At 39.3% G+C, this 16219-nt stretch overlaps 1 protein-coding gene across 1 annotated transcript; it reads right to left on the bottom strand.

Annotated features, from left to right (window-relative positions):
- Window positions 1-283: 283 nt before the first annotated feature.
- On the bottom strand, window positions 284-1128 carry LOC139436637 (ubiquitin-like FUBI-ribosomal protein eS30 fusion protein). The gene is made up of 2 exons (XM_071208392.1): window positions 925-1128; window positions 284-412 (listed from the first exon to the last, which is right to left on the bottom strand). The coding sequence occupies exons 1-2, from the start codon at window positions 1126-1128 to the stop codon at window positions 284-286; spliced, it is 333 nt and encodes a 110-aa protein (XP_071064493.1).
- Between the last annotated feature and the right edge of the window lie 15091 nt (window positions 1129-16219).

Genomic DNA, 16219 nt, shown 5'->3' with positions numbered 1-16219 from the left:
TGGAAGAAGCAGCTAATGACAGACACTTGCAGGCACCAGGGCTAGTATAGTGGGCAGACCATGGCCTTTTCAAAGATGCTCCTATCTTATTCCTGGTAACCTGTGAATGTTTCCTTACGTGGAAAAGAGGAATTAAGGCCGCAACAAGGTAATCGTTCACAAGGGTGATTAAAATGAAGAGGGAGGCAGGAGAACAGAGTCAAAGAAAGAGGAGATGATACACATCTTTTTTTTTTTAACTGGGCTAAGAGGCCTTATTAGAGAAAGCCAGGGTTGCAAAGGATTAAGAGTTGGCATTAGGACTCTTCTTCTTGCCAAAGGTGGGCATGACATTGACAAAGCACATCCTCTGCTTAGCCTGGCTCTCCTCCTCCTCCTCCTCCTCCTCCTCTTCCTCCTCCTCCTCCTCTTCCTTTTATTTTTTTCAAAGATTTATTTTTTTATATATTTTATTTTTATTTCTTTATTATTTTTTTATTTATTTCTCACCCCTCCCCACCCCCCTCCCCCCCCCATGTCTGCTCTCTGTGCCTATTCGCTGTGTGTTCTTCTGTGTCTGCTTCTATTCTTGTCAGCAGTGCTGAGAAACTATGTCTCTTTTTTGTTGCGTCATCTTGCTGTGTCAGCTCTCTGTGTATGCGGTGCCACCCCTGGGCAGGCTGCACTTTTTTCACATGGGGTGGTTCTCCTTGCAGGGTGCACTCCTTGCACGTGGGGATCCCCTACGTGGGGACACTCCTACGTGGCACGGCACTCCTTGCATGCATCAGCCTGCGTGTGGGCCAGCTCACCACACAGGTCAGGAGGCCCTGGGCCTCCCATGTGGTAGGCGGACGCTCTATCATTTGAGCCAAATCCTCTTCACTCTTTCTTCTTTTTCTACTTCTTCTCCTGTTTGGCCACCTTGAGAGTCTGACCTCATACTTTCCTGGCAAGGGCCAGGGAACCATGGATACCTCCAACCATGCAGCCAGCTATTTCCAGAGTGGTCATGGCCTCCACGCCACAGTGGTCCAGGGTAGTCTCATCCTCCAGGGTAATGCCTGACAGGAGCATGACTTGATCTTCGAGGGTGATGCCCTCCTGCAACACTACATGAGCCTCTGCAATGTGAGAAGTACTTGACATGCCCTTGCTGGCTTTGAAGATGGAGTAGTACGGGGGCCATAAGTCAAGGTATGCAGGCAACCTCTAGAAGCTGTTTCAGCAAGGAAGCAAATTGTCCTCTGGAGTCTCCATAAAGGAACATAGTCCTAACAACACCTTAATTTTAGCCCAATGAGACCCATGTCAGACTTCTAACCTCCAGAACTGTAAAATAACCAATCTGTGTTATTCAGGGACACTAAGTGTATGGTAATTTGTTACAACACTATTAGGAAATGAATACTGCAAGAATGAATCAACCCCAATCAAATACTTTATTTGAATTACTCGGCTCAAGGTCTAAATTCCAGGGAGAGTATCTGATTGCCCAAGACTGAGCCACATGACCATTTATTGGCCTAGGAGGGTACATTATCTGGAATAACAAGGTCACCAAAACTATATTCAATGAATGATTCCTCAAAGAGAATGCAAATCAGAGTAAGTTACCAGAAGCAGGAATGGATGCTGCACAGGCAAAAACAAGAGATGGTTACTACAATGGAACTGACTGCCCTCTCCCAGAGCACTCTCCCATATGCAACCTGAGATTGCCAACGTTTCTTCCAACTCAGCTAACGATTTTTCTCATTAGGAACAAATAAAACAGCCATCATTTTTTTAAAAAATCAAACCTGCATGGCTTGTACAGGACTCAATTCAACTTAATTCTCAAATGTTTATTGGCTACCTACTACATCAGGCTATGAGATGCAATGGAGAGCAAGGCAGGCTCAGTCTCTTCCCTAGAGGAGACAACAAATTAAATGAGTTATTGCAAGTGCAACAGGTACAATGGAAGGGGAAGTACAGATATAAGGGGGAAAATATTGTAAGGGATTTTAACTGTATCTTACAGGTCGATGGTAGTCACTGTCCTTTTTATTCAATTAAATACACACCTGTTCCTCTATCTGATTACATGCTCCTTAAAATCATAGAACAGGCTTTTTCTGCTTTGTATCCAGTATGATGCCCTTTGCACAGCAGGTACTCAGTAAATGTTTCATAGTCAGATTTAATTTCTAGCTAGAGCCATTGGGAGGAAAGGAGGGAACAATTTTAAAATGAAAAAGTGAAAATAAACTCTAGTTAATAACACTCTCTTTTCCTGGACTTCTGCTCTACATGTACTGAGTATCCTCCTTGCTTTAACCATTAGCCTGTATCAATTTACATCATAAGAGCATGGACTTCTTCATTCCCTTTGGCAGCCCCCTGCAAAACTGTTCCTTGGATATGGTACATGACCAGCAGAACTTCTCTGTTTCTGGAAAAAATGTTCTTCTGGGTACTTCAGTGAACAGATCTCCATGAAGGAACAGAAGAGGGAATTAGATTCTGGAGAACTTGTCCCAGGGCTAGCAAGAGTTAGAAAAGTATTTGAGACCCACACAGAAAAATTCATGAGACATGTTTTTATAAGGTCCCTCTTGAGGCCAGCTGGCCAGTGTGCAGTAATCTCCTATTACTGTTTTAGTCTGGGTTTTCTGATGGATTAGTTTTAAATGGACGGGACCAGACGGTAAACTAGGGAAAAACCTACATCATTTACTTTGGGATCACTATCTATATTACTATTTAATAATTTAATTTGAGATTTAAAATCTAGGAAGCATAGAAGGTTCTGAAACTGTCACTCCCACTGGGTTTTATAATCCAAAGGATCAAATGGAGTCCTATGAGATAAACTACTGTGACTCTGTGAGCTGTGAGTTTTTCTGGCACTTCCCCCAGGTTTTAGGAGGGCAAGCATTCCTACAGTTTTCAGAGGTTAAATATTAATAATAACAAGAAAGTCCCACATTTTACTGATGTAGAAATGGGTAGAAAGTCTATAAATCCTTCTACATCTGCTCCATATCTATCCCCAAACAAGCTGACTTGTTGGAGAGCAATCCCCCTGGAGCAGCTAAGTGACAAAATGAAAAAATTAGTAGCTTTCATTTATTTACTCATTTTGTCATGGGAGTTTCAGCAGGTATGTACAATAAGAAGTGAATAAGCAAATTGTTCTTTACATCTTATTTCCGTTTCTTCTAAAGAAAGTCTGCAGAGGATCTTTCCCTGTTGTCCTACCTCCTAAAATTGCAAAATGGCAAAACATCCATTTTGGGCGAATGCCTTGCTTTCCTTTATTTTTTATGAAACAAAGTCACTTTGTTCTAACAGAGGTGATTGAAAACTCGTAGCACAGCTGCAAATCGGTTTCAGACCAAGTAGTCATAAACTAAATAACCAGATGATATGTCATTAAGTATTTATAAAGAAATCTGGGAGAATATGCAGCCTGTCCCCTGTCTCTTAATGGATCTAAGAGCGCCTAGTATATTTCACTGATGGGTTACATGAATGTCCTTATTACAGTGGGATAATAGGAAATAGGTATTTAATCATTAGATGCCTTTACTCTGTAAGACTTATCTTTCTGGAATTAAAAGAGCATTTGTGGGAAGTGGACTTGGCCCAGTGGTTAGGGCATCCATCTACCACATGGGAGGTCTGCAGTTCAAACGCTGGGCCTCCTTGACCCGTGCAGAGCTGGCCCGTGTGCAGTGCTGATGCGCGCAAGGAGTGCCGTGCCACGCAGGGGTGTCCCTGCGTAGCTGTGTCCCCGCATAGGGGAGCCCCATGCGCAAGGAGTGTGCCCCGTAAGGAGAGCCGCCCAGCATAAAAGAAAGTATAGCCTGCCCAGGAATGGCGCTGCCCACACAGAGAGCTGACACAGCAAGATGACACAACAAAAAGAAATATAGATTCCTGTGCCACTGACAACAACCGAAGTGGACAAAGAAGAATACATAGCAAATAGACACAGAGAAAAGACAACTGGGGTGGGAGGGGGAAAGGGGAGAGAAATAAATAAATAAATCTTAAAAAAAAAAGAGCACTTGTTACCATACTAACAGAAGAAATAACATATGGTCCAGAGAAATTCTAGATAGGAATATATTCACATATAGCTTATATTCTAGAATTACTTAATTAGAATTGCTTCACTAAGGTCTTTATTTGAAACAAATCATGCTGTCAGTACATCACTACAAGTTAAACATCTAGCTGTTCCTTGGTATGTGGGAAGGATATTTTTGGGATATTCCCAAATAATACCAGCATTTCCCCTGACATACAGCAAAAGCTCAAATGAATGGGCAGAATTACATAATGTCCTTCAGATAAATTTACTTTTAAGCTGAGAATATGTCCAAAAGAAGATAGTCCAAATGTGAACAATCTTGGAAATTTTCAGGGACTATAAATAGGATTTCAAAATTGGAAATGTCATTTCAACCTTCTCCTCAACCTCACTGCTGTGACTCTAATAATTGCTCTTGTTGTCTTAATTTCTTTTAGTACAGCATGACCATTTCCTAGGATTATTGGGTAATATGTGATCTTTTTCAGTTTTATTCAGTCTCATTCTATGAGAATTATCTGATAGGGAAAGGCACATATCCATAGTATGAGCAACTTTGCTTAGGTGACCTATGAAATCTCCAGTTGGCTTTATATGACAGCATTACTCCTTGAAGCAGATGAGGGCTCATTTCTGTAGTAATTTTCCCATTGACCCTTTGGTATGATCTTCGCAGTATTGTCATGGTGGACAGTCAATAACCATAGTTGTTAATTATTCTGATTGACTACTATGCAGATTTAAATTTAGTTACATTATTCAAGACCTTGAATGGGACTTCAAAGAAATCTACTTAAAATATTTCATTCAACAAAGCAGCAAGTAAAGATAAATAACTTCCTAACACCACATAGCTATTAGGTGACAGAACCCAGGATGGAACATGGGTCTTGTATTTCCAAAGTCAGTGCTGGGCTGACCACAGTTGATGATTTTGGCAAATATTTATAAATTGTTCTGGAAACACTCTGCTACCATGACTAGAGCATCAGCCTGGGTATACAGGGAAAAACATGCAAGCAAATTTTTAAATCACAGAAAAACAAAAATGGAAAATACTCATCTTGTTAGCCCAAATTTATATGAATATAGAAATATTGCAGTAATAATTCCAATATTCCAAGTAAACCAAAAATATTTTATTAATAATTCCAACTTTTCCAAGTAAACCAAAAAAAGGGGGGCTAACTATCTGGTATCTAGGTCTGTTGCTATGTAATACTGAACATGAAATGAGGACTTTTGGGTTGAGTAATACAAAATAATTTGTATGAAAACTCTGAGCCATACCACTCGACCTAGAGAAGAGGCCAGAGTGTCAAACACCTATGAGGAAAAAAAACCATTTTAATTACACAGGTAAAAAGGTGTCTTTATTTCTTCTTCCTCACAACCACACAGGTCAATAAAGAATTTCTTCTTTAGGTAACTTTGTGAAGAACAGAAAGACCAAGCAAATTCAAATAATTCATTTAAATAAAATCTGTGTGCCCACTAATTCTTAGCAACATCTGTGGACACTTTTATATTTCTGAAGACTCAAAGTTCATATGACAATAATATAATGCAGCTTATCTGTGTTGCCTCATTCCCTAGGCTCTCAGAAATGCCAATATTTTATTCTCTTTTGAAATTAACTTCCCTTTTCCTCATTTCTGAAAAGATGACTTTACTCAGTTGATTATTGCAAATATGAACACTATGTGGCCTTCTCTTTGTCACCTACCCAATTCTTCAACTCCAAGTGCACTTGTTTCCATCTGAAAATAGACCTGGGGCTTCCCCAGCCCTGCTGTCCTATCACCTCACTCCTTTTGCCTTCCCCTCCCATCCTCACCTCAGTTCATTCATTCAGTAAATATTTCTCTTCAATCACTCCCTGGGGACCTTCCCCTCATCCCATAAATATGTTCTGGCTACTCCAAAATTAAGCAAAATCTATGTGACTCTAATGCCTTTTCAGGATTTTTTTTACCTGCTTTTCCCAGTCAAACTAAGTACATCCAATGAAAAGTATGTTAAACAAGAATGCTTAATGCCATGAGAAAACGTGCGAACTGTATTTTAAAGGTAAATGCAAAACAGTAGAGACAGCATAATTCCAATTTTGTGAAAAAGATGCATATTTGCCTAGGAAAAGGCATAAACAAATGTACAGAGAGCAGGTAAGAGAGAGAAGTTTCTCTGGATAATGAAATTATGTGTGTTTTCTCTTTTTTGTGCTTTTCTCTTTTCAAAATTTTCTCCTATGAATATATAGTGTTTTTTTTTAATTTAAAGAAACTGCAAATTAAAGTTATTGACTGATTTCCTGAATGAATTCCTATCCTCTAATTTGTTTCTTTTAGTTTCTTATCTTCTTTCCATAGCTTTTGGTGGGCATAAATCTTGACAGCACTTTTTCTTAGAATCAGAGACTCTGCAATCCTTGTTCCATTCCTGCCCTTCTTTGTTCACCTCTCTTCCTCTTCCTTCTCACCAAATGGGGACTTTCCCAAATACTCAGTCCTCAATTCTGCTCCTATCAGCCTTCACTGGCCCTTAGAGAACTCCAAAATTTTGTCTTTGTAATAACTTCAGCTATCACCTCTACTCAGATTATTTCTAAATATCCATTGCTAACCCTTGCCTACCCAATATTCCTCTCGAATACCACACCATTACCTCAAATTCAGCATCTCAAAAACCAATCTGACCATCCTCCCAACCCAAGCCAGTTTTCATTTAACTTCCCTACTTGTGTCAATGGTAGCATTCATTTCCCAGTTAAAGATTATCAGCAATGCCTCTCCCATTTCCCTAGGTATTTAACTCAGCGTCATGTATTTTCCATTCCTCTTCTGATTGGTCTTATACCCCTGTCTCTTTCCATGATCATGGCCACCATCTTAATTTAGGTCCTTATCCTTTGAACACCAAAATAGCCTACTTTTTATTCTCATTTTATCCTCTGCTCACTGTCCCTTGAACATCACCTACTTCCTTGCTACTCAAATTCTGGACCATCCCAGCAGCTTCAATATCACCTGAAGATTTGTTGAGAATGTAGACGTCAGGTCTCCACTCCAATCTAGGGCATCAGACTCTGTATTTTAATAAGACAACCAGGTGATTGATACATGCATTGAAGTTTGGAAAATACTGGCTTACTTGAACCTGAATACCCACTAGAGAGTCTTCTCTTCTCCAGCCAAATCATCCAGATCAGAGTCCTCCTTCCCTGTGCTGCTATTCCATTCCACTCTAACCCACACCATCTCTTCCTTCACAGAATATCTGTGTTAAGTTTCCATGCATTTAGACACCTAATGTTTTATTTCTTTTTTCTCACCCATGTCAGCTTTCCTCAACTAGATTGCAATTGCCTGAGCAAAGGCCCGATTTGCTTTTCCCCTCCAAATAAATGATAAATGTTTATAGCTCGAATACACTGGTTCAAAACTTTCTTAACTGAAAATAAGTGTTTTCACAATTTAGAAATATTTTATTTTATTTTGTACTGCATCCTACGGACGTTTTAAAGTTTATTCTGTTGCTCAGAAGAATTCAAGTATATTTTCTTCTCCCTAAACAAAGTGCTTGAAACATTTTTACTGCAAGATTCCCATAAAACTTAATAGCTAACATTTACTCATTTCTTTCTATGCTCCAAACACTTTTCAGCTTATTGTATTCAAAACTTGTCACCAGGCTAGGAAATGTGTGCTACTGTTTTCCAGCCCCATTTTACAGATAAGTAAAGTGAGACACAGAGAGGTTAATTATCTTGCCCTAAGTGGTAAGTAGTAGAGTCAAGCTGGGGACCCATAATGATTCTGAACCATTACGCATAAAGCCTACATAATTTGCCTACATTAACATGCATTACCAATTCCAGAATAACAGGGAAAAGGCAAGAGATGTGAAGATTAATTATAGGATGCCTATCAGAATTTGGATCCATGAGAAAGCATTAAATAGGCATGGAAAAGACTCCAATTTTGGAGTGCTAGTAATTCTCCGTCACTGTAATTTTCCATCCCTATTAACCCACACATGTTAATCTGTAACAGCATCTCTGGCCACCTTTGGAAAGCTAGAAGAGTTAAACTGTAATCATTTATTTGCAACCTTCAGAAACTGCTCTTATTTGGACTTGTATCAAGTTTATTGCTTTCAAATAACTGATCTTTTACAGAAAATCTAAATTAGTGATGTGTTGACTGAAGCTAATACCCTGTAGCAATGTTGTGATTGCTAGGGAGTCTAAAGGAACCAAAATCTTTCACAACAAAATTAAAGTTCATAAGAAAAAGGTGCAAAGATAGCTGAATAACCCAACTAACATCTTCATAACACCTAAAGTACTTATGAAGTGATGATGTAGATGGATAGTTAAATTCAATACTATTTTACAAGGAAAATACAAAGCAAGCCATTGTGACCAAAGCACTTCAATAATGTGCATTCTTTCCAAATATCACCCCACTGTAGGAAACAGTAGAGTAGAAAAACCCAGGGTTTGGGGGCCAGGTAGGCCTGAGGCTAAGTCCCAGCTGGTTGTTACCCTTCGGTAAGTTACTTAAATTCTTTGAACCCTCTTTTCCTAATCTGGAAAGCAAAAATAAAACATCTGTCTTGCAAGACTTTCTAAGGATAAACATAATGTATATAAACTTCTTGGTTTATAGTAGGTGCTTAACAAAGTAGAGCTAGTATCACTACTTCATGTACAACAATAGTTACCAGACTACAAATAGGAAATGGAATGCATTTTAAAATTGTATCTGTGAGAAGGACAACCACCACACCATGGAGCCTAGAGTGATTACAACTGAAAGTGGGAGGATTGCATCCAGCATCCATGTGGAATCTGAGCCTCCTCTTGACATAGAGGTGCAATGGACACAACCAATCCAATGTCCACATAGAAGAGGTGGCATTGGATTGGGAAAAGTGGACATGGTGGCTGATAGGTATGGGGAAAGGCAGGAAGAGATGAGAGGTGGAGGCGTCTTTGGGACATGGAGCTGCCCTGGATGGTGCTTCAGAGGCAATCACCAGACATTGTATATCCTCACAGGGCCCACTGGATGGAATGGGGGAGAGTATGGGCCATGATGTGGACCATTGACTATGAGGTTCAGAGGTGCCCAAAGATGTACTTACCAAATCCAATGGATGTGTCATGATGATGGGAGGGAGTGTTGCTGGGGCGGGGGGAGAGGTGGGGTGGGGGGTTGGGGTTGAATGGGACCTCACATATATATTTTTAATGTAATATTATTACAAAGTCAATAAAATTAAAAATAAATAAAATAAAATAAAATTGTATCTGTGGCAAACTTTAATAAACCAGGACTCCACTTATTTCAAAGGCAAAGATAATTAGCAAATAGGCTTAGAAGTTCTTGAATAAAGAGGCTGGTTGCAGCTAGAAATTCTCTGTAACTGTAGTTAAAATAGACAAATCTTATGGTTTATAACAACACCGCAGAGCTTTTATTCCAAAAGCTCTCCTCACTTTTCTTTTTCTAGAAAAGTTAATATCATGGCAATTCAAGAAAATGTGGCATTGGTGTGGAGAAAGTGGCCATGGTGGCTGCTGGGGGTAGGGAGTGGGAGAAAGAGATGAGATGTGGGGGCATTTTTGGGACTTGGAGTTGTCCTGGGTGGTGCTGCAGGGACAGTTACCAGACATTGTATGTCTTCCCATGGCCCACTGGGAGGACTGTGGGAGAGTGTGAGCTATGGTGTGGACCACTGACCATGAGGTACAGCAGTGCTCAGAGATGTACTCACCAAATGCAATGAATGTCTCATGATGATGGAGGAGATTGTTGTTATGGGGGGAGGAGTGGGGCAAGGGGGGTGGGGAGTATATGGGGACCTCATATTTTTTTAATGTAATATTAAAAAAATAAAGAAAGAAAAAAATAGATAAATTAAAAAATTTTTTTGTTGTTTGAGGTACGAGGGCCAGGGATTGAACCTGGGACATCATCAGTGGGAAGCCAGAGCTCAACTGCTGAGCCACATCAGCTCCCTTGAGTTGGTTTTTTCCTTTGTTTTCTTGTTGTTGTTTTTTTGTTTTTAGGAGGCACCAGGAACCAAACCTGGGACCTCCTATGTGAGAAGCAGCCACTCAACTGTTTGAGTGCTCCCCTTTAAAAAAATTTTAAATCCTGTGATTCCCTCTAGATTCCTTACGAACTAAAGTTAGTTTATACAGGTTTTTTTGTTATTTCCATCCAATCTCATGTCCCCATGATAACAATAGTGAACTGAGAAGATTGTTACATTTTTTTAAATGTGCTAATCATTTAAACAGTGATTCCAAAAATTTCCCCAAAAGCTTGGATGACTGTACTTATTCTGAAGGATGTTTTTATCCTGAATAAAGTAGAATTTGAAACACAACTTTGTGGCAGCGAACCATTAGGACATCAACTCTATCATGTGCTGGTTTCATGGGAGTTGAGGGCTTGAGTGTTGCATTAATACTTTGTCTAGAGTTTCATGGGTCTGGGGGTGAATTGTTTTGTTTCTTTTAGACTATTAGTGTGCAATGAGAACATTTGTTTTTTTCTTAGAAAGGATATTACAAAGACACAGAGAGGCGTGCAAACTGCTCTGTGCTGTTTCAAGAATTGCCTGCAGCATTTGTTCTACTCCCTCACTGGTAAGCTACCAAGGAAGCTTTTATTTTTTGTCACATCATTAATAATCTAATAATATCAATAGAACCTTGTAGTTACAATTTTGGTAGGTAGGAGCATTTCCTATCTTGCTAGTCTCATTTTTCAAGCCCTGGGGCTGGTAGTCAGAACCTAAACTTCTATATATTATAAAAATAGTGAAGCATAATGTACAATGAATGGCTGCTGCTTCTACATGAATCTTCAACCCAGAGGTCTGACAGAGGCTTTGAGGAGTCAGTTAGAGCTAAAGGTTATTATTTCTACCAACTCCTTTACTGAGGCAAAAACTACTGAATTGCTAAATTACAGCTATTTCCACAGTGTCACTGCAGGGCCTCCCAACAGAGATTCATTACGTAAATAATAATTTTGTGTTGGTGTTGATTGTCAAGCCAATTTAAGATAGCTAGAATTGCTCAACAGGTAAATTTGAAGGATCCATTGAAACTCATACCTTCCCTCCAAAATAATACTGAACATGAACCCTGCAGCAAAGGAAAACTATCAAAAGCAAATGGTGTGAATTATATAATTGCCAAATACCAGACTTTATTCATGCATGTGAAAAATATTTCCTGTGTGCCCACTATGTGCCTAACACAAGGGCAGTCCTAGAACTATCACTATGTAGCATCATGTCCAGAGGATGCGTTAGAAGGGAAACCATCGATTATGAAATAAATACAGGAAGCACTATGAACAGAGTGCCAGGTAAAAAGAACTTAACTCTTTCTGGTGGGCTCAGGGAAGGATTCCAATTTGAGGATGTGTTTAGCTGGATTTTGAGGGCCTCTATGAGAGTAACATAAGTTGGTGACCAACAGGGCTATCAATCACTTACCTGGATTATTTCATTGAACCCTACAAAGTAAGTACTATATGTCTCTCTTTTACAAAAGCAGAAACTAAGACTTGGAGGAATAAAGAAACTTGGCCCAAGTCACAAAGCTAGAAAGAGACAGAGCTCAGCTCTGAGTGCAGACAAGCCAGTGCTCCAAGCTTGCCTTCTCACTACCCACGTGGCTATTGCTTCAGGGCTACAAGTGGGGAGGGCAATACAGGCCCATGAGGCAGTTTGTGCAACATTCTAATCGCCTGAAATTTAGGATGCATCAGGTCCAGTACCGGCAGATGAAGCCAACAAAGGCACAGGCCTGGTAAGGAGGGGCACTGGCCTTTGTCGGGCAGGTTTCGTGGTGAGTCGTATCCTCTTCTTTCCTGTGGTCTCTGTGTCCCCTCCCAGACTGGAGAAAAAAGACCTGTACCTGCAAGCTCAAACCAACCATCACAGGCGAAGGAACTAATCTTGACATTTTAAAAAATATATGTTTTATATTTTTTTAAGAGACTTTGATTACACAAAAAATATATGTATAAGGGAATCCCATATGCACCATTCCCCACACCTCCCACTTTTCCCACATTAACAACTTCTTTCATTCATGTGGTACATTCGTTGCAATTGATGAACACATTTTGGAGCACAGCCACACAGCATGGATTATAGTTTACGTTGTAGTTTACACTCTCTCCCACTCCATTCTGTAGTTAGGGCAGGGCATAAAATGGCCTGAAGGAATGGAGATAGACCGGTCTGGAGATTCTCATTCTGAGGCGCATCCGCCTTCAGCTGCTGAGCCCTGACTGTGGCGCAGGCTGCGATCCCATTCCACACACGCTGGCCTCGCCATGTGCCCCGCTTCTGGAAACAGATCCCCAGTGTGCCACGACTCACTTCCTAGCGTCCTCCACGACGCCCTGTTACTGCAGCTAACTGCTTCATACCCATCCCATTTGACTCCAGAATCATTTCACTTAAGCAATGTAATCCACCTTTAACTATGATGCAGACAGGAAATCCAGTATCAGAGGCAGGACATGAAGCTTTAGGTACTGCATTCTGACACCTCAAGAAATTCATATAAATGATATGGACAAGGTAAAAAAAAAAAAATCACAGGACTAAACTATCCATTTGTAGGACTTTCCAAAACAGAAAAAGCTAATTTATCATGATAGAAGTAAGAAAAATAGTTACCTCTCAGGAGAGAAGCTTATTGATTAGAAAGCTAGAAAGGGGGAAGAAGGAAATTTTAGGGAGATGGAAATGCTCTCATTATGATCTGGTTTGTAGTTACATTTAAGATGTGAGCATTGTACAGTATGGAAATATACCTCAACTTTTAAAATGCAGAAAAAAATGGAATAGACCAATCTTTTTAAACATTTTAATCTGTTCTTGGTCTTAAAATATGGTTATCCTTAACTGTTCACGACAGATCAACATCTGTACCAAATGACTTTTTTTCTTATATAAAAGCAGATACTCCTACTTCTCCACATCGAATACTATTCATTTTATTCAGTTGAGAAGCAGAATTATTTATTCAGGGCCAATAAGAGACAAATATTTCAAACATCTCCTGTTACCTAAAGAAAGAAGCATAACTAGTAAAAGTTGGCAACTTGCAAAGACAAATTAAATTCACCTAAATTTTTATCATTCAAATTTTGATTACATTTACTTGCCTGTCTTAAAAAGATTTAGTTCTGCCTGGCTGTCCATAGGTAAACATTGGTTAACAAGAGAATGTTTTTGAAACAAAGTTACAATGTTGCTATGGCCTCTTTATATTCTTCTAATTTTTTTCCTCATAATGTTTTTCCTATACTTCTGGCATTAAATGTTGCACATCCTTATGTTGAAATTAAATATTATATTTTAACCCCAAAAATATAAATCATTTTGATAATTTCTATAATAGAGTAAGAAATATTAATAGCAGAGACAGTGACTTTTACATACACAGATCACATTCACAGATCAGTGAATTTAAGCAGTATACAGAAACTCACTACCTGGAGTCAGACTCCTAGGAAGAAGCTTTAGATACAATTTATTATGCATTTAACTTAACTAGAGAGATCTTGAAATAACCTTGACAATAGTTATTTACCCTTCTTTTTTTTTTTTAGCTGTTAGGGGGCATAAGATCAACTAATTAAATTTCTCTGTGACTGTCATTCTGAAATGATTTAGGGGTAGAACCAGGTTAAGCTAAACTAACTGGAGTCGATGCATTGAAGCATTGTTTAACAGTGTCTGGACTGAATTCTGATTGCCTGCATACACGGCTCATCGATCTTCCCATCTTCTGGTGACAAGGAGGATATAATTCCTAACACCAGATACAAAATAAATACGAAAAAAAAAACCTACCATAAATTTTGAGTCCTTAAGTACACAATAAACTATTGAAAATTGAAATGGATTTTCACTTATTCTCAAAATTGGATTGTGTCACAAGCTGACAATTTATATTTAGAGAGTAACAAGCAATTGGCTGGTCCTGGTGACGATGGCTGCAGCAATTACAAGATTTAATATTCGAGGGTTTTGTTCTTTCTCTTCCCGTCTCTCTCAGAAAAGCACAGTGAAGGTTTGGTCTTAAATTTAAAAATTGGCATTGTCTGTTTTTGTTATATTAGCAAATAAATTTATTCATAGAAATTCTGCTTCAACGTGTTTTATAAATTTGGGGTGTGAATAACTTGTCAAACTAAGAAGTAATCTCAGTTATAGAGTTAGAACAGAGGTGGAGTAGAGTTTTGTCTCCAATACAAAACCTTCTACATGTCATCCACTTTGTAATCTAAGATCATTTCAACCTAGTGAAAATCAGGAAACTGTGACCTCCCTACTCCCATGAAGCACTTGTTGAACTATATGGTAATTATTTGTTAAAGTGTCTCCACAATAGGATTATTGGCTTCTCAAAGAAAGGGAAAATACCTTATATCTCTTTATATCTCTACTGGCCTATAGAAGATCCCCAAGAGGTATTCAATGGAATAAATGAATTAATTATTTTTGTCTCCTCTGTTCTTCAATTCCAATACTTGAGTCTCTCCAAATAAATTATCCCTTCACTCTTCAGTGCTCTCTGACTCTGGCTTCCCGCTGCAAGTGCCTAAGTGTGTCCCATAACATTCTAGGGCTTCAGAATCCACTTTTGTTTGAATCCCTTTTAATTACATACTACTTCCATTTAGTCTCATCTTACTGACTGTATTAGTCAGCCAAAGGGGTGCCGATGCAAAAGACCAGAAATCTGCTGACTTTTATAAAGGGTATTTATCTGGGGTAGGAGCTTACAGATACCAGGCCATAAAGCATAAGTTACTTCCCTCTCCAAAGTCTTTTGCCACGTGTTGGAGCAAGATCACTGCCAACATCTGCCAGGGCTCAGGCTTTTCGGGTTCCTCTCTTAACAGGTCTTGCTTCTCTCTGGGCTCAGTTTTCTCCACAAGGCCAGCTGTAGACTATCAGGCGAACAGCTCTGTCTCTCTCCCCGGGGCTTCTGCTATAGCTAAGGAGCTGTCTCTATTCCTCTGTGTTCTTCTCCTGTGTGTTCACTTCCTGGGCTCCAGCTCCAATAACAAAACTCCAACATGAAAACTTTCAGCATCAAAAAGTTCCAACTCTGTCCTTTGCCATGCCTTTTATCTGTGAGTCCCTACCTACCAAGTGGTAGGAACTCAACACCCTACTGATGTGGCCCCATCAAAGCCCTAATCATAATTTAATCACACCCAGGTACAGACCAGTTTACAAATATAATCCAGTATCTATTTTTGGAATTCATAACTATATCAAACTGCTACACTGACCTTTACTGTATCCTAAAATACCTTGAAATTTGAATCATTAAGTCAAAATTGTTGTCACAAAATATAGAATGTGAGAGCTGGAAGGACCTTAGCAATCGTCTAACTTCATTTTTCATAGATAGGCCTTTTCTTTTTTTTGAAGAATTCCCCATTAAAGGCAACTATGTCCTCAGAAGGACAAATCCCCTGACAGTTACAGAGCTCCTTGTCAGGTCACTTGCCATCCAGGGCAGCCAGCTGGCTGAGAAAGCAGAAGGCCAGAGTGGTATTGGAAAGAGTAGGTGCCAGTACAGGACAAGAGGCTGCTAAGAAGAGGAGGTGAAGGAGCATTGAAGGGGTGTGTTACCAAGCTTAGAGTCTGGCCCAAAGCAGGGGTTGGCAAACCAATGTAACCCACCACCTGTTTTTTTGGGTTTTTTTGGTTTTTTGTTTTTGATTTTTTTTATTTTTTTTTATTGAAGTATATCATTCATACATGAACATGCATAAACAATAAGTGTATAATAAACATTGTGAACTTACAAAATAAACATACATAACATCACACAGGGGTCTCATACGTCACCCCTCCACCAACTCTTTGCATTGTTGTGAAATATTTGTTACAAACTATGCAAGAGCATCATCAAAATATTACTACCAGCTATAGTCCTTATCTCATATTTCGTGTATTTTTCCCCCAACCTCATACTACTTTTTTGAAAATACATTTATGAGAACACAGCTTCATTCATTTATTTACGTATCGCCTGTGGATGTGTTCATGATTTTATAGCAGAGTTGAGTAGATGGGTCAGAGAGGCTA

Source organism: Dasypus novemcinctus, chromosome 16 (assembly GCF_030445035.2).
Source record: "Dasypus novemcinctus isolate mDasNov1 chromosome 16, mDasNov1.1.hap2, whole genome shotgun sequence".
Classification (NCBI taxonomy): Eukaryota; Metazoa; Chordata; class Mammalia; order Cingulata; family Dasypodidae; genus Dasypus; species Dasypus novemcinctus.
Note: the sequence above shows the minus strand (reverse complement) of the source record. Positions and strands in the feature narration are given on the sequence as shown.

What these genes read in the sequence shown, in the direction of transcription:
- LOC139436637 (XM_071208392.1), bottom strand. Translation starts at nt 1,128, where the DNA reads ATGTCAAGTACTTCTCACATTGCAGAGGCTCATGTAGTGTTGCAGGAG. An exon ending in CCCTGGCCCTTGCCAGGAAA is followed by an intron (nt 413 to 924) that starts GTATGAGGTCAG and finishes AAAAAATAAAAG; the next exon opens with GAAGAGGAGGAGGAGGAGGA.